At 46.1% G+C, this 21,479-nt stretch overlaps 2 protein-coding genes across 2 annotated transcripts in view; one reads left to right on the forward strand and one right to left on the reverse strand.

The window, feature by feature from the left end:
* The window catches only part of CENPV (centromere protein V), a 9,439-nt gene extending 6,672 nt beyond the window's left edge, over positions 1-2,767 (forward strand). Inside the window, exons 2-5 of the mRNA XM_009993199.1 lie at positions 829-927; positions 1,739-1,808; positions 2,168-2,282; positions 2,643-2,767. Coding sequence (XP_009991501.1) covers positions 829-927; positions 1,739-1,808; positions 2,168-2,282; positions 2,643-2,767 — 409 coding nt within the window. The remainder of the gene's footprint in view (positions 1-828; positions 928-1,738; positions 1,809-2,167; positions 2,283-2,642) is intronic.
* Positions 2,768-4,453: 1,686 nt separating this feature from the next.
* PIGL (phosphatidylinositol glycan anchor biosynthesis, class L) overlaps positions 4,454-21,479 on the reverse strand; it is a 55,838-nt gene continuing 38,812 nt past the window's right edge. Inside the window, exons 5-8 of the mRNA XM_009993201.1 lie at positions 18,388-18,455; positions 10,395-10,426; positions 5,658-5,791; positions 4,454-4,552 (exon numbers count right to left, since the gene is read on the reverse strand). Coding sequence (XP_009991503.1) covers positions 4,454-4,552; positions 5,658-5,791; positions 10,395-10,426; positions 18,388-18,455 — 333 coding nt within the window. The remainder of the gene's footprint in view (positions 4,553-5,657; positions 5,792-10,394; positions 10,427-18,387; positions 18,456-21,479) is intronic.

Below are 21,479 nucleotides of genomic sequence, written 5' to 3' on the forward strand. Positions count from 1 at the left end.
AGGGGACGGGGGTGGGGCGGCGGTTCCACGGGGAAAGCGGCTTTTTATGCTAAAGCTTCCCCGGTTTTAGGGCTTTCCTGTCAAAAGTGCCCTCGGGGGCACCCGTGCGGGTCCAGGAGGCTCGGCTTCTGAATCTCCACCCCTTTCCTGTGCTCGCTCCTTCCACAGCACAGCACAACTGTCCGGGGGAGTGAAAATCTGCAAGGAAAAGGTTTTTCCTTTGCATTTTGCATTTGACCTGGCCTGGGGATTCTGCCCAGTTGCTGTGGAGGCATCTTAGGAGAGAGGGAGAAGAACAAGCTCAGGAATTCCTTGCTTGTGAAGTTCCTCTGCAATTACACCACAAAATAAAATCTGTTGCAAATATTATGTAGAATCCACTAATCTCTGCTTTTCCCAGCTTTTAAACGGAGGGATGTTAGTAGTGCAGGAGCAGTTGTGGGAAAATTCAGTTCCCAGTTCCAAGAGGGTTGTGTTGTGATGGCACCACTTGTCTATGTCCTGTTGTGCAGAGCCTGGGTCAGCATTTTGACCTGGCCTGTGTCAGGGGAGCAGAGGTTTTTATTTCACATGGCACGTATTTTACTTCCTGCTGCTGCTCTTCTTTCCTTTTCAGCATTTTAATTAAACCAGAACAGCAACTGCTGCAGAGGACAAAAGCCATTCTCTGCCTGGCTCTGGCACATTTCAATAAAATACATTTGAGTGGATGCATTTTCTGGTGTTCTGCAATTGCTCAAAGCACAATGGAATGATGTGGCATGTAGCCTGTTTTCTTGGGGGGGAGGGAAAATGATGACACAACCTCTCTGCTGTTTCTGTCTCCAGTGAGTACAGAGGCCTGGTCAGACACACAGGAGGCTGTCACTGTGGAGCCATCCGCTTTGAGGTCTGGGCATCAGCAGATCTGCATGTTTTTAACTGCAAGTGAGTTGGGTTTTTTTGTTCCCTGATCTCACAGATGGATATAAGCTGGTGTTCTTTTCCAATCCGTACCTTGGAGCTAAAAGGTGACACAACTGGAGAACATCCTCTGAGCTGTTTCCATAGGGTATGCTCCTAACCATGTCCTGATCCATGTAGGATCAATGCTGGTGATTTCAGGTGCTGCTTTGGGCAGGACTTCAGGTCTCATCCATGCTCACACAGAAGGTGTCAGGAGAGATCTCATGAGTGCAGGTGCTCACCATCTGCTTTATGTTTCCTCTCAGTGCCCTGTGCTCAAAGCACATCTATCCTTTTTTAACTTGGTCTTCTCAAGTGAACAACATTATTACATCTCTGACCACATGTGCTTTGAACTACAACACTGATTTCAACAGTGATTCCCCCTTTGCCTGCAACTAGTTTGCTTCTAGCTCACAGGTAAACTTCTGAACCTGATTTTCTTGCTTGCAGGGAAATTAATGTTGGCAAAACTGGCAAAGTCTGGTCTGAAAGATTAAATGGATTTCTCAGGCTAGAGCTTGTGCTTCTTATGTTTGTTGAGAGCTATGTATGTGAAGAAAAAATGGCATCTAATGTTTGGTGTAGGAGAATATCTCATTGGTGTACAGCAGGGTCAGGCTGTTCCATAGTTCTGCTCAGCCAGGCACCACTGACACCATTTTGCTGCTCCTCTCTGTGACACTAACCAGCTGGCAGGGGCGTTTCTGTTGTCAAGAGGTCCATGCTACATCTGATGGCTGTTCTACAACTTGTCTGCTGCTTCTAGAAAGGTCTGCTTTTTCTTTTGCAGTTGCAGCATTTGCACAAAGAAACAGAACAGACACTTCATTGTCCCAGCGTCCCGTTTCAAGCTGCTGAAGGTAGAGTAAGAATGCAGGAAGAGCATGGCCTTGAACACGAGCAGTGTTATCCTCAGAGATACAAGTGGCAGCCAGTTTTCTGTCCTAAGTTTGCCTCTGGCTGGCTGGGGGAGATGGCTGAACTGTATGCTGTCTGGTGTGGGTGTGTTAGTGCATCTTCTTTAGTGAGCTGACAGTTCCTGCAGTTGCCAGGCTTGACACCCAAAGCCCAGGGGCTCAGAAAAGGAGCACAGTTGCAGAACTCTGCATCTCAAAGCTGTGAAGGTGGTATTTTAAATTTTACATTTCTCAACTATAGGCCCACAGAAAGTTATTTATGCATCTATGTGGAAAACTGACATTGCTTTTCATGTGCCTAGGGTGCTGATAATTTGACCACATACACCTTCAACACACACCGTGCCCAGCACACGTTCTGCAAGACCTGTGGTGTGCAGAGCTTTTATACTCCTCGTTCAAATCCAGATGGCTATGGTAGGTAGAAAGAGTAAACTGTGGTAACCAAAGCTAACCACCAAACAAACCTTGGATAAAAACTTCACTGGCTACTAACATGACTAACATGGCTACTAGCATGAGCCTTAACAGTTTGTTCCTAAAATGCTAAACGATCTGGAACTGCACTATGAACCTGTAGCTCCTCCATAAGCAACAGTTTTCCCTGTGACATGTGGGCTTCTGCTCATGACAGGTTTCTCATCTAGGCTCCTCAGCCTTACAGCAATAGCTGGAGGGAGCTCCTACCATTCCCTGAGGTGCCCCATCCACAGAGTGGTGCAGGCATCTCCCACACTTCAGCTATGACAAGCAGGTTTCTATGCACTCTTTCTCCAGGAATAGCTCCCCATTGTCTGGATGATGGCACCGTGCAGACCATTGTCACAGAGGATATCAATGGCAAGGAATGGGAGAAGGCAGTGAAGGAACATAAGACCATCAGAGACATGTCAAAACCATGACACATCCTTCCAGCAACTGACCTTGGAGTAGTGCCATGGAACTCTAGTCTGGGCTTTCCTGGGTGAGGGCTGGCAAAGTTAATATCTACATTATTTTTAACAGTTCTGTTTCTTAAATAAATCTTTCTATGCTGCCTGTCCCATTAATTCCTGACTTCCAGTCTTCAGACTATCTCTGTCCCATGAACAGCCTCAGGGCTGCTATTTTGGTACTTTGCCCTTAGCTGTGCTAAAGTTTAAATCACAATAAACAGAGCAAAGTACAAAAAAAAAGGAAAAATCTAATCTTTGCTTGTATGGATATTTCCTGTGTTTCAAGTCTGGCTTACAAAAACGTTCTATGTAAGATAATCTCTTGCTTAGGACATAATACTAACTTACACTGTTTTTTCTCCATTGACTTCAATAAATTGACCATGAATTTAGAGTTAAAGAGGATTTGAAAGAGCTTAGCAGGCTCAAGTTCAGTAAAACACAGGCTCAAGTTCAGTAAAGCATTTACACAGGTGCTTAGCTCTGCAAGAGAGGGGCCACTGAAGTTATTAATGTGGTTAAATTCTGTTTTGCTTAGGCCTGGGCTTACTCATGGTTTTAAGGCTGAGTAGGCATGAGCTGAGGGACTCATGGCCAGGGAACAAATTTCAACACTGTTACAATCTTACAACAATGGGTTGTACTTCAGTACAACCAGGAACTTTGTTATCTTCAGGGGAGGATGTGCTCACAGCAACAGATCAGGATCTGGTAGTTTGAGCTCTGACCTTGCCTATGCAATGATTTGCTGTGTATATGCAGGAAAGATGCCACCTGTAAACATGAGCTCACATGAGTGAGTGCAAAGGCCTACAAAAATGCTGAATATTGCTGACTTTGCTCCACGATCATCCCACAGAAATCCAAATCACTAGTGAAATCTCCGTATAGGCTAAAAAATTAAACAACTGAAAACTTGTTCACTTACCTTCGAACATGAAGGGAGAAGATCTTTTAACTGTTGCACTTCTCTTTGAAACACCTCTTGCAATTTTTGTATCTGCCTATGTTCTAGAAAAGACCTGTTTACAGTCTTGCACCTCATTCTAACATCTTGTTGAGACTCTTGTGAATTGATCTCAAGCCCCATGTTCTCATGAGGGAGCCTGTGACACAATGTGTATGGAAGAAGCAGCAGTAACAGCAAAGATCAGTGGAATTAGAGAAGTGTGTATGAATTCTGATGTTTTATTCATAAGCTTTGGCTTTTTAAAGTTCTGACTGAGCAAGACAGGTCTTGTGGTTTGGTTTAATCTATGGAGATAGCATGATCTTTGAAAAGTCACTCCTGATATCTGGATTATACAAAAGCACCAAGAGATAGTTGCTAAGCTGGCCTTGCAGCTATTTCCTCTTGAGGAAAAACAGTTTGTGCCATATCTTCTCTGATGCAGAACACTCCTGCATTTGACTCCTAATTACGCTAATCCAAATGTCATATTTAAGCTTCTTGCCTGTTCATCTCAATGTCTCAGGCAACAAGATCTTCAGAAGGCAGTTCATACAGCCTGTTTTTTGTAGTCTGACAGAATGCTACACAAAAAGAATCCTGTCCTCTTGAACATGTAGCAGGTGAGTTTTCTTTAGTCCTGGGCCTGGCACAGTCCTTTCTTGACTCGTTCCTTTCTTCCTGAAGCTGTGAGGCCCTCTCTTCTACAGGAGGCGGAGTGAGTTGATCACCATGTACCGTGAGCAGAGCAGGTAGATGTGGCGGAACCAGAGGAGCTGGCTGCGATGGCACCGCATGGCTCTCTAGGACAAAGAGTTGAGAAAGCATTACAGGAACCATCCAGACACAATGTGAGGGCAGTTCCTAGGCCTCCTGTGAGCTTCACTGCCAATTTCCAGGACAGCCTATTTTCAGTGGCCAGGGCAGAAACAGTGGGAGGTGGGAGGCTGCCTGCTCTATGGGCCAATGGGCAGGGAGAGGCCTGTTTGCCCCTGTGTGGCTAGTGTTGTGCTGCCTGGTGCTCAGAGGGTGCCTGCCAGAAAGGACATGATCAGCTGCAGATGGGTGCTGTGACAGTTTCTTTATCACACAGAACAACTCTTCCTCCCTGTGTGATCTCATGGGCATTCACATGCAGGGGAAGCAGAAACCTGAGAGGTGTGCATCTCAGAGCACCCTGCTCGCTGCTTCCGACCACGCGCTGCCAGCTGAAACTTCATCTATTTATAGTGCACCAGCTTAGAAGGTCAGTTTTCAGAAACAAAAATCACAAGGGAATAACACCATGTTTATCACAGCAGTTTCCATATGTAACTCTATCTTTCAGTAGCCTCAAGGCAGGAAAGTTCTGTCATTTGTGGATTAACAGCACTGATGCTGGGCAAATATTTTCATGCTACAGAAAGGGAGCTACTCAGATTCTGATATAGGGAACTGTGGGTTAAATGTGTGAGATCTCATGCAGCAAAATAGTTTAAAAATACACAGCTGAGAAGGGAACTTGTAAAGAGCTTTGAACCACAAGTTCACCAGCTGTCTCTGTTTTTAGTTAGAGCTATGATCCAAGACTGCTGTTCCTGGCATTCTCTGACAAGCCCTTCACATGTTCAGAATGTTACATTGGATCCAATTTCTTTTGAAATACATCCTACATCCTGGACATGGGGTAAAACTCAGGGTACAGTGACTACTAAAGATCTCTGAGCTGCAAATCCCCACACAGCACATGAAGCAACCTGTCTTGTCCATTCATGTTTTACAAATCCCTGAAGATCATTCATCAGTGACATTTAAAATCCATGTATAGAATTATTTATGAAGTTCTCTGTGAATATGACTCTTCTGACTAAAGCCTTCACAATGCTGATGAGCTGTTCAGACAGGTTAAGCAGGTCCCATGCATCTCACCTTGGCTCTTTCAGTCTCCTCCTCTGTGAGTATGAAGAGTACATCTCTGGGCAGGAGGCACGAAAACAGCACATCCAGGATGGAGATGTATTTCCTGAAGAGATTCACTGATTCAAGCACCAGCACATGGCACCCTAGACAGAGAAAGAGGAGAAATATTTCAAACCAGCAGTATTCCTGTAAGGTGCCCAGCATTCCAGGCTCAGCAGGGCTTGGCAGGCTCCCTTCTGTTGCTGACCATGGGGATCCTTTCTGTGCAAAAGGGGACCAACTTCTAGATGTGCTTCTACCAGGATCTCCTTGTGCCTAGTGCATGTCTATCACCATTGGCACTGGTTCTTCTTCTGTGTGTGGTTTGTGGAAAGCAAAGCTATGGATACCAGAGAGTTTGGAGTGGCTTTTTTGCTTATATTTGAAATTATTTCTCCATAGTCAGACTCAAAGGAAGAAGCACAGCTGGCTCTCTGAGTGCTGGCACTGTATCCTATGATGGCAAAACAGCAATCAGCTGACAGTTCAGCTACCAAAGTGAAATTTCCTCCTTCTACTCCAATTCTTAGCTACAGAAAAAATATTTACAAGATCCAGGAATGGCTGTATCAAATATTAACTCAGGTGGGCAGCTACATTTTAATTGAGTTCCAGAATTCATTGCTCAGATGCTTCTGATGAAGCAGATGAAGGTAACATGTATTAAGATTCTATCCATGTGGAGATTTTGTTTGTTTTAAAGAGCCCCTTGAACTCAAAAGTTAATTGCTATTTCTTTTACCATGGCTGAAACATCTTCACTGATGGGCTCAGAGCTACTGATGGTCTCATTATGAGCCTGTAGCTCTCAAGGGAGATGCCTTGGGATTTCTCAGGGCTCGGAAGCTGCTGTGATTCTGCTTCACACTTCAGACATGGTATTAAAGTTTGACAGAAGAGTCCAAAGTCACAGTTTACATAGGTGGTCAGATATGCAATTAGATTTACAATGAATTTCTCTTCAGTGTCCTCTTATACAGTGAAATCATATAAAGGAGACAAAGAACAATGCTGACTTGCTACCAAGGCTGCCTAATGGAAATCTTAGTGTGTGAAGCCTGTCCTCACAGCTAATACTGCTCAAGCTGTTATGTCCTGAGCACCAAGTAAAATGGTGATGCTAAAATACCTCTTGACCCTAAAATGTAGGCAGGACCTGTGTCCTCTTAAGAGAAAAGATCCTTCAGTCTAGCCTCTATCAAGCATGAGACAGGAAAGCAAAACAAGTTGCTTCTATGGTGAATGAATTTCCTGGGGATGCAAAGGATGTAGCTCCCACAAGTCTCCAAGGTATTCAAAGCCACCTCACCAGCACCATTCCCTCCCCAGCCAGGTGACATGCTGGGCCCAGGATCAAACAACACACAGGGTTGATGCTCCTCACATGTGATTTGTGTCCCCTGCCTCTTCCCAGCAGGGCTAACTCATTCACTGCAAAGAAAGCTCTTGATTTTATTCCAGCCAAAGCCTGCAATGGCAGGACAGGGCAGCCCTGATGGGACTCCCTCGGGCACATCTCCAGGATCTTTTAATTCCTTTCTTCCTTCTCTCCCCTTCAATAGCAGGATGTACAGTTTGTTCCAACTTTTCAATAGTCTTTTCCACTCTCAAAAGCAAAACTAGTAGCTCTTTATTTCAGTATCACAGAAGGCTCCAGGCCCATGCTCCACTTCCAGTTCTCTTTCTGCCTAGATCCAGGGACATGACTCCCCACCAGGGTAGACAAAACGTTCAAAGGAGTTATTTTCTCCTGCCGTGGGCAGCAACGGGCAGCGTTAGAGCCCTCAAGAGAAATCCCTGGCTCTGCCATCCAGACAAACGCTGACACGAGTCTGTGCAGTGCCAAGAACAGGAGGAAAAGCCCTCCCGAAGCCGCCGGGAGGTGGCGGTGTCCGCCCGGCCCGGGGGCACTTGGGCACGGCCGGCCGGGGTGATCCTGCCTCAGCTATGTCAGTACCGTGTCCCGAGTGCAGCCTGAGCCACCCAGCCCGGGCAAGGTCACGGTGCCCTGCGGAGCAGCAACTGTGCGGGGCCATCTGGAAGGAGCGAGGGCCCTGCCAAGCTCCGTGCGGTGTCCCTGGGATGTGCAGGAACGGGAGGGACCAGGCTGGCCTGAGCCACGTCCTGCCTGCCAGCCCGAGCCCACCTCGACAAGTGACAGGGCAGTTGCTCTTTACCTGCCATAAGGCTGCAGCCTGTTACTGCAAAGCAGGCTCTGCACAAAGAAGTGCCGTGACAGCTCTTTTATTCCCACTAGAGACATTTCTCGTTTCCAAGCAGCCCCCCTGGAAGCAAACTTGGGATGTGCCATGAGTGGGGGAACCACTCTTCCCCTCTCTGCAGAGATCCTCTGGGCTGCTCAGCAGGACCAAACTTGGTGGGTAGTTTCAGAGAGAAGAATTATTTGGTGCTGCACTAAGGCACAGCAGGGGAAAGGAAGAGATGTGGACCCCTTGCTCGTGCAGTCACCATTCCCACTGGCCACCTCTTTGCTTTTCAGTGCTTACTGGGCAGGACAGGGCTGGACAAACACAGGGCAAGGGGGCTTTGCTTCCCTGGGTGGTTGTTAATGGACCCTGGCAATGCCTGGTGCAGGGTCACCCACCACCCATCTTTGAAGCCTGGGCTGCTCTGTTAACAAACTGCACGTTCCCTTTCCTCATATATTTTCCCCATATCAATTAATTCATGCAGCAATTATGCTTTTTTGTTCCCCCAAGCTCAGCAATAAGGGCTCAAAACAACTGCAGGTGATTTCAGTACTGATCATTCTGACCTCCTGGGCCCCCACCGGTCACACCAGGCGAGGTGATGGCATCCAAGGCTCACAAACCTCAAGGCACTGTGAGTCTTCTGTGTTAGTGATATGACAAGGATCTCTATGTGCTGACAGCAAAGGCTGCTCCATGTGGGAATGTGAGATGCAAGGAAGCAAGGAAGGAATGTACAGTCCAAGGAGAGATGGAAAAGGATTCAGAGAAAGAGACTGCTCCCTGCCAAGCAGGGTAATAGAAGTGCTGCCATTGATGAGTCCACTCCTGTGACACCAGCAGGTGAAGCTTTTCAGAGCCTGTTATGACTGACCTGGGCAGGCTGGGATTAGCAGTGTAATACAACCTCTCCAGGGTGGCAGAAAGGGCAGGATCAATATAGCTGGTGGATTAGGCCTAGAATAGAAGTGCATGAAGCCTGCAGCTTGTTCAGCTTGGCTTTCTACTTCCAAATCACTTATGCAGCAAGTATGCCTGCAGTGAGCAGAGCATCAGCAGATCCGTGTGTGCTAAGGGCTTGCACTGCTCCTCACAGATGTGAGCACACCAATTCTTTTGGAAAAGTGTTGGATGGGACCAGTAGTTGGTGTGGATACTTATCTCAGCTTCTTGAAATAAGCCTATGTACTTGTGCCTGGGCTGGAGAACTTGACTACAGATTATAAAAAGCCTGTTGTGTTTTTGCTGGCTAAAGGCATTAGAAAGCAGAGCAGGATATTTAGGGTGCTCATTTGCATGTCACTGAGGCAATGCAAGGCTTAGCTGGCTTTTGCCTTTGCAGAGAGATTTTCTGTGGATTCCCTGATCACAGGGGCTTACACAGCTTCACCCACCAGTCGTTCCCTCTTACCAAGGAGAGAGCAGCACATTTCCATGGCCTGAACATGCCTGTCAGCTCTATCCAGACAGCCTCAATCCCAGCACCACTCTTGTTTCATTAAGCCCCTCTGATGCACAGCCCTGCACGCCTGCCAGATCGAATTATAAATACCAGGAATTTCAATGAGCCTGGAACTATATTTGGAAAGGCTTAGCGTAAGCAGCAGCATGGGAGCTCCCCCTTCCTTTGGTGTTTGTAGGTCATGTCAGATGTGATGTAATCAGAGCAGCAAGGCTTTCACGTAGCTTCAGGAGTCTCCTGGTGCTGCTAGAGAAATGGAAATGTTGTCTCTCCATGGGTCTGTTTCAACCTTGAACCACTCAGAGGCACAGCCCATTTTCAGGGCCCCAGGCTGCCTCACAAACCTGCATGAACAGCATGTGAAGGTGGTTCAGTCTAGATAAGGCCTGACATTGAGCAGTGACACCTACCACTGCAGTTCCTTGTTCTTTCTCTGTGCTGCACAGAGCACACAGAGCTCTCTACTGCAGCCCCCAGCTGAACACAGAAAAGGTCCTAGGAACAAAGCTGGCATTAACACCCTGGTTTCATAGATGAGGGAACTGAAGAGACTAGAACCACAACTCAGTTAAAGGGCATTTTGCCATCTTGGCTCATTCTCTCTCCACCAGATCTTGGTCAGCAACTTGCTGCTAGCAGGGAATTAAAACCAATTTGCTGTGATACATCCAAATCCTACAATGATTTGGGAATGAGTGTTAAAGAAACAAAGTCCAGATGACTTCTGAGGGAGCAGGAGGTTGACTGGGCGGGCCTGGAAATAGCACTCATGCTCAAGGAAGACAGTAAGAGGCACAGGCCAGACACTGAATCACACCACTGAGACAGGACCACCCCAAAGGACAGAAAAGTGACTGTAGATGAGCCCAAGCTGATAAAAAACTGCAGGGAGATAAAAGGGCAAGGGAAAGTTCAGCTGTGGGTTTCATTTGCATTGCAAACAGAGGTGAGATAGGCAGATGAAACCCTGGACAGAAGGTTCATGTACAGGACTGCCTCCTGCTTGCAGGGTCATGCATGTGCAATGTGACATACCTTCAGGTAACCTCCCTTCAGAATGCAGGCACCTGGGAATGAAGAGATACATGGGGTAAACACTCAGTGAAGTTACTCCAATCCTGATTTTACAGGTACAAACTCTGTATGGTAAATCAAGCCTTTTCTCTTAATACACACACACACACATTTACTATGGCTAATCTTATGACAAAATTTAGGAGCCTATACTGGGTACAGATGTCAGGCAGTGGTGAGCCTCATTCTCCACATGATTCTGCCATCACTTTCCTCATCCTGGCTGCTGGGACACAGCTCCATAAATCCAACTCACTCTCAAACTTCTCATGTTGCTCTAAAGAAAACTGCAAGAAGCTGCCAAAAGCTATTCTCCTCTGAGAGCACTGGCTCTTTAAAACCTTGCCTTTGCTGACCAGGGATGTTGCTTTAGTGGCAGATCCTTTTTGGGGACCAGTTTCTTTCTTTCCAACCCATGCTGGCACTGGGACATCTGAGAACTGCTCTGACTTTTTGCTCACTAAGACTCTGATTCCTTTGTTACTCTCTTCTGGGAAGTCTCTGTAGCAAAAATGCATCCCTTGGAAACAGAATGAGGGGACCAGAGCAGGAGATGTGAACAGTGATGGTAGTTCCATCAGGAAGTGAAAGCAAATAATTGTGTATGGTGAAGGCATCAGAGGGTATTAGCTTAAATTCCTTTTTAATTCTCTTGTTTTTCCTGCTCCAGCCTGTGGCTCATGGCTTCAGAGCACTCATGCTCACATTTGCATCGCCTCCAGATTTGGCCCCTGGCAGGGATGGGAGGAAGCAGGTCTCCAGCAGATGGCACTCAGAGCTGTCCCACACCCAGGCTTACTCTTCCATAAGAAAAAATAAATCCAAACAATGGAACATTTGCCAAAAGGAGAAAGGAAATTTTAAAAAAAAAGAAGTTATTTAACCCTGTGTAATATTTAAAGAGATTCTTATCATCTTATAGTGGTGTATTTAACGAAGGCCAATGTGACAGTTCATGTGTAAAACAACCAGGATAAAACATACATTATATGTAAACTGTTAGGTTTCTCCTGTCACTTTCAAACTAGGATTATCTCTGGCTATTGGTTAAGTTCAAGGAAAAGGATTAGCTACACAGGTGTAGACAAAATAGGAAGCACAGAGTAATGAATACCCAAAGCAATTCAAAGCAAAAGTCAAGCCAGAAATGCAGGTCATGGCAGAACCCAAACAGCAACCAAAAGACACATGCCTTAAATAGATTCTTCTGCCAGTGGTCTCCTCTCCCTCTAGAGAGAAAGATCTGCAAGCAATACCACCTTCTACTAAACAATGGCCTTTAGTACTGACTTGGCCACCTTCTACCCCACTACTCAAGGTCTGCTGTTCTGACAGAGATGGTTAAATGTTGCTTTGTAAACATCACCAGCAACTTTTTAGGGGAGGGGAAAGAAGGTTTGAGTCTCTATTAATGTCTGCTCTGATCTTCTGCCAGAGGTTTCTTCCCCCACAATTAGAATCTGGCCACCCAAAGAAGTGATTCAGCATTTGGTAAAGCTCTCAGGGTGGGAACTTCTTAAAACAAGCCTGGAGAGATAAAGCAGTGGGTGGTTGTGAAATTTGGTTAACTATTCCAAGTTCTGGGTGTGCTCCTATGCCATAGAGGGACCTTTAAAGCTCTAACTGACAGCAAATCAAAGGATGTGAAGAGCTGCTCCAAGAGTGATCTAATAATAACCATTCCTGGCCACTAGAAACAGAAGCAAGGAGAGCTCCAGTTCATATGGAAATGTTCCAGCAGGAGCAGAGAGCATCTTCAGCAAGGAAGGGGAGTTTGCTCCAGCAGCAAATCAAGCAGTTTGTGCTTGTATAAAGGTGCAAGGAGACATAAACTGTCTTTTTGTTACTGAAAGGACCTCAAGGCTGCTACCAGGCAGACCTGGCACTGATATGGAAAAACAGGCTTGAAAAAAAACTGACTCTCTGCTCATCCTTTTTGTCCTGAGCCAAATGTTTCCATGCTCAGTGCAGAGCTGTGGGAATGGGCTCCACCCAGCTGTAATGCTGCAGAGGAATTGCAGCCCTGCTCCTTTGTATTTCTCAGGCAAGAGATGAAAATGAACTGTGGTTGCAGGGAGAGAGAAAGAAACACAAAACTCTACCTCCTGCACATGTTCAGAAATCTAGCCAATCCTCTTCCAAATCAATCTTCTCCCTCCCATCTCCACCCTGCTGGAGCTGTCTCCCTGGGCCACTTCCAAGTAGGGGAGAGGTTGCAGCTCTCTGTTGTTGCCATTTTGGGAATGTTGTTTTATAGACTGGACTCACTGTGGTTTGGGTGAAATGAAGAAGTTTGGCATAAAATCTCAAAAATGCACTCAAACAAGCTCTTTTTCAGGAGCTTTTTCCATGTGTTTTTTTCCAGAGAGACTTTTTATAAATTCTGTTGAAACATGAAGTGATCTAAGGTGGCTTGTTCACCCACCACATGCCAGAGGCCAGCTGATCACAGGGCACCTCACTGCACCCTCGTCATTATGGCTGTGGTAGGTTCAAATCCACGTTTGAAACAAAGTGAGACCTAATGCAACGGAGAACTTCAAAAGGCTGTCTGAACACCTTCATGCTTTCTGAAAGCACCCACCATTTCTACACTGCAAGGACACAGCACTGGCTTCTGCCTCCTTGGAAACCTACTGCTGTCTGCAGCTTATCAGCTGCATCTGCTCAGCAGATCTGAAATGGTCCAACAGCTCTTGTCCTGCAAACTGCAGGACTGAGATAGCTCCCAAATTCCCTGTCTTCATTCAATCATCCTCAAGGAAAGATGTCAGCTGTGTGGGTTAGCTCCTAAAAGGCACTGACCACTGATACCTCCTCATCATGGCAAGAAGGAACAAGTCAAGAAGGAGCTGGAACCTCAGTCTTGGGGAACACAGAACTCCTCTGGGGTAGAAGCAGGACTGACGCCCTGGTGGGTGGATTACCCTTCTGGTGATGTTCTGTTTAATGAGAATTGCTCATTGAAATCAATGACTTCACTCTCCAAATAGTCTCCCATGCCAAAGGCAAAGCCCTTCACTGAAATGACTGTGCTGGCTGCTGGAGAGCACTGGGGAAATAGAGTCAGCAAGAGCATGGCAAAGAATGGATGTCTTAAAGATGCACTGGGGCTCTGTTTAGGATCCTAACCTCTAATCTGCCCAATTAATCTGATGAAACAGATGTGAAAGAGGAAGAACAGCCAGTCTCCTAGGAATCACAGAGACATTAGAAGGATATACTTGCCAGATGCTGCATGTTTGCTCTCTGGAACACCTCCTCCCTCCCTAGCCAGACTTTCTGGCTCCACTTCCATGCACCCTGAACTGCACCACGTAGCAACACTCAGGCTGTAGAACACCCCCCAGGCCCCCTGCCATTCCACATGCTCAGTGGCTGAGATGGTTCTGCCAGGCAGAAAAAAGGTGGTGATTCAGAGACCTTCCAGTTGACAGAGCTGCTCTGGTCCCTGCACTGCCTGGGAGAAGAATGTGCAATGTCACTGCTCCTCTCATGCTGCTAGCAGCCTAGTGATGGGAAGGACATTCCTTGAGGCTATTTCTTTGGAATAAAAACCAACCTTTGAGGGTGGGAATCCCTGCAGTGCTGCTGTGCTGAGCTCAGCTTCATCCTCATTGCTCTCAACAGTATCAAGGAAGGACACTGGCAGGAACACAGTTGAATTAAGGAAGGATGGAGCAGGAGTGAAGGAATAAGATGAAATCTAGGAGAACACAATCCAGCTATGGGATATATGCCTCTGAGAGGAAGGGTCTCAAAGGGTAAACAGAGAAGGGCAATTCTGCCTTGACCTCCTGGGGGCAGTCTGGGTGCAATCACAGCCACCACTCCTAAGTTTCCCCTGGGTCATTTAAGATTAGTAAAACAAAACACCAGTTAAAGGACAGGCTGGAACATAAGATACTGGAACCTGTTATTTCTTCAACATTCTTCTATATTTTGCAGGGAACCTACAACTCCACCAGGGCCTAAACAATCCCAAACAAACACAGCAATGACACAGGAAATCCTTTTTCAAGATGGAGTAAATAATAACCAGTTTTGAAAAAAGGGATTTTCTGGGAAAAGGCAAGGAAAACACAAACCAGAACCCTGCTTCAAAAACCTCAATGAGATGCCACTCTTTTGAAATGCATGGATCACAGCTGCTTAGAAGGAGTGAGAGATCAGAGCCCCATTCTAGCCCCACAGTGTAAGAGGGCATCAAATAAAAATGGTAGACAGGATACCATTCACTATCATTGAGCTAATCACCCATGAAACAATTTCCTTCCTGCTCAACACATCCTTAAAGACCTGACCTTGGAAGCTCAATATGAGTAGAACTGTGCTTTGAAGGATGTAATGCAGCTGGTGGCTTCTGAGAACTGTACCCACTGAGTCTGTGGGACTTAGCTGGACAAGGCACTGTTCATCGTTTCAATGTACTTATTTGAAACTGGCATTTCATCAATCCTCCTCTTCCAGGGAGCTCTAGTGCAACCCTTCTGCACAAGGCCATGTCCAATGGCATTCACAAATGGGCATTCAACAGTCAGGCTGGGACGTGTCAGTGCAACAAGGCATCAGTGGCACTCAAGTAGCATCAGAATCAACTCAGAACTGATAAAGCCCTAAGCTCCCAAATATTAGACCTCTGCACAGACTCATTTACAGCCTACCACTGAGCTGCTGAATGTTAAGAAACATCCTGCAGGGCCAAGAGGTGTTTTTCCAAATGGAATTGACAAGAGTAGGCTCAGCTAATGATTCTTTGATGTAGCTTTTTATATGGCATCATTGATATAAGTCTTATGGATGCTGTTGCTATAACAACATAATGCACAGTGGTTAAATATAGCAGCTCCTATTTTCCACTCAGTTTGCTCTGCACTAAGCAGACAAGTACTATTCTTTTCTGTTCTAGCTGGGATGAAATTAATTTGATAGTTCACTGAAGAAAATAAGAGGTACAGTCCTTCCTCCCCCTCACAAAGGCCATTCCCCTCCAACCTAAGCAAACAACCAAACAGGCCCCCCCCCCATTTGCTAGGTTAGTGGGCTGTGACTCATGCAAAACTAAACCACGTTGATATTACATGTGATCTCAGTGCAAACATTGTCATCTCAAAGAGCAGGAAAGAGAGGTTCTCAAATATTCCTGTCACGTAATATTCACCCTGCTCATTACCATAGTACTGGCCAAACTCTGAGAGAGGAGTGAAGTGACCTTGATGTCACTCTGGACCTGCTCATCCTTGGGGATGTGTGTACAGGACCCAGCCTCTCCTGGCCACAGGGAAAGGTCCTGTTTTGAGGGATAAGAAAGAATGACATTGTCAAATCCAGGTGATGTGGGGAAAAGCAGAGCTACAAAAGATTGCTTCCTATTTTCCCTTCTTTGCTATTGTGGGATTTTCTTGGGTTTGGATAATTGGTTGTGGGTTTTTTTTCCATCTGGAAACCAGAACTGGAATACTCCCAGGGGAGACTGAAATCAAATAGCAATTTGTGTTCCTCTCCCATCTTGTTTTTTTCTTATTTTTCCCTTGCAGAAGAGCAAATTCACCCTCAAACCTTGGCATTTCAAAGTTCCTCCCAGATCTGAAGCCTAGACACATAGCAGCAGCTGGACTCCCTGCAAGCTGTCAGGAGGAAGGTTGCTGCAAGGGAAAGGGCACATTTCTCCTGAATAGTTCCTACTCCTTTGAGCATAACACTCCTCTGTTCCAGACACTAGAAAGAATATTTATGCCCATAGCAAATAATCCTGAGCATCTGCTTGGCTACAACCATTTCCTGAACTGTCTTATTCCTTGAAGCTGTTCAATAATTTGCACCTCCTGGAGCAAGGACTGTGGGATGGGTCACACCTCCCGTTCTACCCCTGCTCTTGCAGAAAGTAACCTCTTCAGCAGTGGGCATGAGTCTCTCTCCCACAGATGGGGAGCACCCAAAAGATCTAAGGATCACTTCACCAGCCCTCTGCTTCCTCCTTTCCAGTTACAGCCACAGTGGAGGCTGATCCCTGCAGACCTTGTTTAAAGGTAGTTAATAAATACATTGTGCATGATACCTGGAGGGGAGAGGTTCATTTGCCTTTTTCTTGCCATGTAGTCCTGGGGCCCCAGGGACAGCAGCTGCTGCCTTGGGAAGCCCTGCTGGCAGGGAGGGATGGGAGAGGCCTCAGCAGGAGCTCCCAGCCCTGCCTGTTCCAGCCACCATGTAAGAACTCATCAGGGCACTGAAAATCAGGAGTGATACAGTCACGCTCTACTTACTCCATGACACAAACTGAAAAATAATGAGGGCATGCAAGCCACTAAAAATAAACTTAACCTTTCAGTGGCCACTGCATCACTCCTGCCACATGCAGATGATGGGGCCACCATTCTTATTTCTGCTGATTCAGGACTGGAAGAGAGACAAGACACAAACCAGCCCTTAGTTAATGAGAACTGCTTATGCTCTGGTGTTGCTGTCAGCACGTGTCTCAGCAGCCTGGGACAAGGTTCTGCTGCAGGCTGAGGACTAATGCAAAGGTCTGAGTTGAAAGGGCTTGCAGATAATGGGAACTTCCTAGTAACACCCTCTGAGAGAAGAGGGCTAACATCCCCCTGCACACACATGAAACTTAAAGCACAAAGGTGGGAAAAGTGATTTCTGTGCAGCCTCAAAGTCAGACAGTAGTAGAGCTAGGATCAAAACTGGGAGTTTTCCTTAGCCTTCCCATACATAACTCTGCTATGAGCTGTTTTCCTTCCATCTCTTCAGGATGTTGGGAGGCACCTACCAATCTGCCCCCCACTCCTGTTTGCAGGCTGCAGGGCAATTGACTGAGCAAACACTGAGGCTCTTCCAGGCAGCTGGAATCTCTTTATTCCCTCTGTGCCAATGGTGTGGGCATCAGTCATCAACCTCTGTCCCCCACTCACTCCTCAAATAACACAGTGTTGGAAAGCATCTCCCTGCTCAGCCCGAACAAACACTGTGTGCTTGAACTCCACTCCCTTTCCCTCTCTCAGGCTATTTCAGAGTTGCTGGGAAAAGCCATGATCCCCTCTAACACTGAATTCCAGCCATCAGATAGCATCAAAGACTTCCAGCATCTTCCCAGAGGAGCTCAGAAGGTCACAGTATGGGTTCTGTGGCACTGCAGCTTTCTCTAGGCAAGTGAGAAAGGCAAATCACTGTGATGTTGTTAGCAAGGAAAGCCAGAGAGCTGTTTGAATTGCACAGATGATTCAGAAAACAAATGGCTGCTAAAAATACAGGATATAATTGCAAAGAGTTCTTCTCATGCCTGGGAAAGGCAGGGGCAGCTCTCTAGGACACAGTGAGCTCTGAATGATCTGGGAGTTAAAATAAAATACACTAGCTGTCTTGCCAGCAAAATGTGGGTGATTTTAATACAAGGGATTTTCGTCTAGCAACCTTCCTGTATCATTGCACAGAGACAGAGGTTCTTAGAATGTGAATGAAGAGGTGAAGGAACTATTTGACTTAGGAAGAGTGGTAAATAGAGGCAGCTCCAGTGAAAGAGCAACATCCTTAGGCCAGAGGTAAATTCAGGTACCTGGACACAATGGCAACGACCTCTGGAACCATGGTGCAGAACTTTCCAAAGTCCAACTCCCAGGCATCAGCTATTCACACCCTCTCCTCAAACCAGAAGTGCAAAGTGATCTGTGGTATTTTAGTGGGATCAAGAACAGGAAGGGCAAGGAGGGCCCAGTGAAAGGGAGACTGGCAAAGCACCAGCAAATGGAACAATGAAGGATGCTATAGGTCTTGACAGAGCTTTGAGAGTTCCTCCAAACAGCATTGTGTCCCACAGCCTGGCCCTCAGTTCTATCAGTGAAGTTCATACTGCTTGTGGCTCTAGCTGTGACAAGCTTTCTGCTTACACACAACAACCACATCCACTCTGCAACACCAGTGAGGCATTTCATGGAGTGTGCAGACACTGTACCTTACAGCAGTGTAAAGAGAAATGTGGTTGGCATGACCACTCACTCCTCCCGCATCAAAGGTTACCACCTGCAATAAAACCACAGAACAATCATAATTCTGAAGAAAGAGACTGCAGTTACCAAATTTGACATCTAACACAGCACTGTCCCAGCCCATTGTATCCAAAGAGTTGCTTTTGTGTTGCATAATGAGGCCTTGTGTGTGAACTCATGCTACAGACATACAACTAAACAAACAGGACACTCTGGAACTAGATAACTACACAGTTTATCAGCCTGAACAACAGAAAGATGACAAATACAATGTTCCCTCTGGCAGGATGCACTTGTTACTTATTACTGGGCCAAAAGGTTACTTGCAGGGTGAGCTGTTGCAAACTTTTTCCTGACCCAGGAGGTCCAGCTCTATGAATCACTCTCTCCAGGATTTGAGAGGACACTAGAATGCCTGAGGATTAATTACATTGCGAAACTCCAGTTTGCTGTACTGTGAACCAGGTCATATTGCTATAACTAGAGCAACTCACTCGTGTCCTACTGTCCTGATTGTAATGAGTCTTCATCACAGGATGCCATAGTGATAAAATGATCTGATAAGAGAATAAGCCTTTTTAAAGAATCAGCAGACTGCACTTTTGCCACAACCAAGTCAGGCTTTTCTCTGAATGAGAAGATCATCTTACTTATTGCTTGTCTGCAGGGAGAAATGGGAACTTCATAATGCAGAAGTGATATGTGAACACACCACTGACATGTCCCTGTCCAAAGCACAGAATAGCCTTGGCTCCCTGCTCTCAACCCTACCAATCATGTGTCAGGGTGAAGCACCCACCCTCAGGGCCCACTCTGCACATACTGTGAAGTGGGTACTCAAAGACTTCCAACCTAGAGAACAAACTGGCAGCACAAAGGGTAGAGCAGACAGGGGATGTGTGCTGGTAGGCTTTCCAGATGGTGAAAGTGACAGTCCTTGGACAGTTGAAAGTTAGGTTTTTGCTCTGGGAGAGGCCAGGCAGCAGAGCTCTCCACAGGTCCTTTCTCTGTGACCAGGAAGAAATCGTAAACTCCCCACATTTCAATCAATGTCTGCTTCCTTGCCAGCTTGTTCTCTCTTCAGGGAAGGAAATGCTACTGCCTTGCTTACTCACCACAGCTCCCTGCTCAAAATCTATTTTATATGCAGGGCCTGAAGCACTGGGTTAAAGACCAAGGGAAGATCAAAAGCTGCCCTGCCCGTCCTGCAACTTGCTGCTCCACCCTCCAACAGAAGAGGCCCTGTCAAACACAGGGGATATTGTGTAAAGAGGGAGAGGAAACACAGACAGTGATAAGAAATACTTTAAAAACCACAAACTCCAGATGAGCCTGCTTATAAACCCATCTACCCAGTCCAAGCCCATAGTTAGACTTTCCACTTTGTCCACTGGCTGCAATTATGCTGCCACCAAGCAGTGGGGTTCCTCACTGCTGGCAGGAAATGGTGAGACCCAATTTGGTTTCGTTCTGGTAAAAATAAGTATTTTCTGGTCAACTCTTACTTTATAAGGAGAAAAATGATGCCTCTGGCTGCCATTTGCTTTACAGCAGCAGTACTGAGATGCTCTCTGCAGGGTCAGCATGGCCTGGCATGGTGCTAAAAATTCCCTAGGGATATCAGCTTTTGGAGTAGCTCATCTGGGAAAGACATCATTACATGCTGCACAGCTCAGGGAACCAGCACAGCACCCTGCATTGTGTAGATAAGGAAAAACATGCTCTGAAGTCACTCCTACCTAGAGTAGCACTTTCCCAAGATAACAAAGCACCCAACTCACTCCAGGCAGAACAAATTCCTACACTGGTGAATGATTGTGTGAGCTGCTAAGGGTTGACGTGCACTAATCTTTTTACTAAAAAGAGACAGAGCATTTTTCTCTTCTGCCTGGTCAGATATTTTCATGTAACCCACACAAACACGACATTTTAAGACTACTACCCTGCTGTCAAATGTGGTTGAAATCAGCCAATGGGCAGGAGAGTCTTTTGAAACATACATGTGTACACACATATAAATACAACTATGTTATTCTTGTTTCCTTGGGAAACCAAAAACCCCAGGCAAACCACACATTTTCCCTTCTATGGAGGGTACCAGAGAACAAACCGGGAGACCAAGATAAGAGTTTACAATGAGCAGACTAAATAAGCTGATCATTTTGACAAAAGTGGCTTGGGACAATTGTGGGAGTAAAATAAACACCTTTACAAGTTTTTCTTCTCCACATTTTGCAACAGGAGCTGCTGTTCTTAGTGCTGCTAGGCTTGTGCAACATCTGAACAAACTCACCTTGCATGAAGGTGATTTTCAATTTATATTGTCTAATGTACTGTTAGGACATTTGCACCTGAGTTGCCTGTCTCTTCATTTATCAAACCCAAAATACCTGCACACTGACCTGAGCAATTTACTTTCTCTGCAAGGAGACTACCTTTGAATTATTTGCTTTTCACCTTTAGAGATCCACCCCAGCACACAGGTGGGCTGTGACACAGCAACGTGTCCCACCTACCCAGCAGGCCACTTTTAGTCCTGCTGTCCAAACAGGGACTGATTCCACAACATCATGTGGTGCCCGTGACTTACAGCAGGCAGCAATCCCATGTAAATAAATTCCTCTGGCTTCAAGGATTCATGTAATTGATAACAAATCTGAATTTCTTTCTCACATGCTGCAGATATTTTCACATGGGAGCACTTGCTTCTTCCACCAGCTCATTGGTGTGCTTGCTTTTAGCACACAACCTGAACCAGGCTGATGATTAAATCATCAAACAATCAGGGCAGGATAAGAAAACCTGAACATCTTGAAGCTGTCTGGGTTAAAAACAGGATTAGCCAGTTCTGGGAGCAAAAAAGCTGGGATAGGAAATATACTTCATGTTGCAATTATTGCTCAATGAAATGTTTAGAGCAAGAGGGAGTTTCCTCCCCACACCTGTTAAGAAATGGGAACTGCTGCTGTTGGTGTTGCTTGCTGTTCTTCTGGGTGACCTTGGTATTCAGGAAATAGAGCTTTCACTAGTGGAAGCCAGAGCAACAGCCAAGACAAAC

Source organism: Chaetura pelagica, unplaced genomic scaffold, assembly GCF_000747805.2.
Source record: "Chaetura pelagica isolate M959 unplaced genomic scaffold, ChaPel_1.0 scaffold72, whole genome shotgun sequence".
Classification (NCBI taxonomy): Eukaryota; Metazoa; Chordata; class Aves; order Apodiformes; family Apodidae; genus Chaetura; species Chaetura pelagica.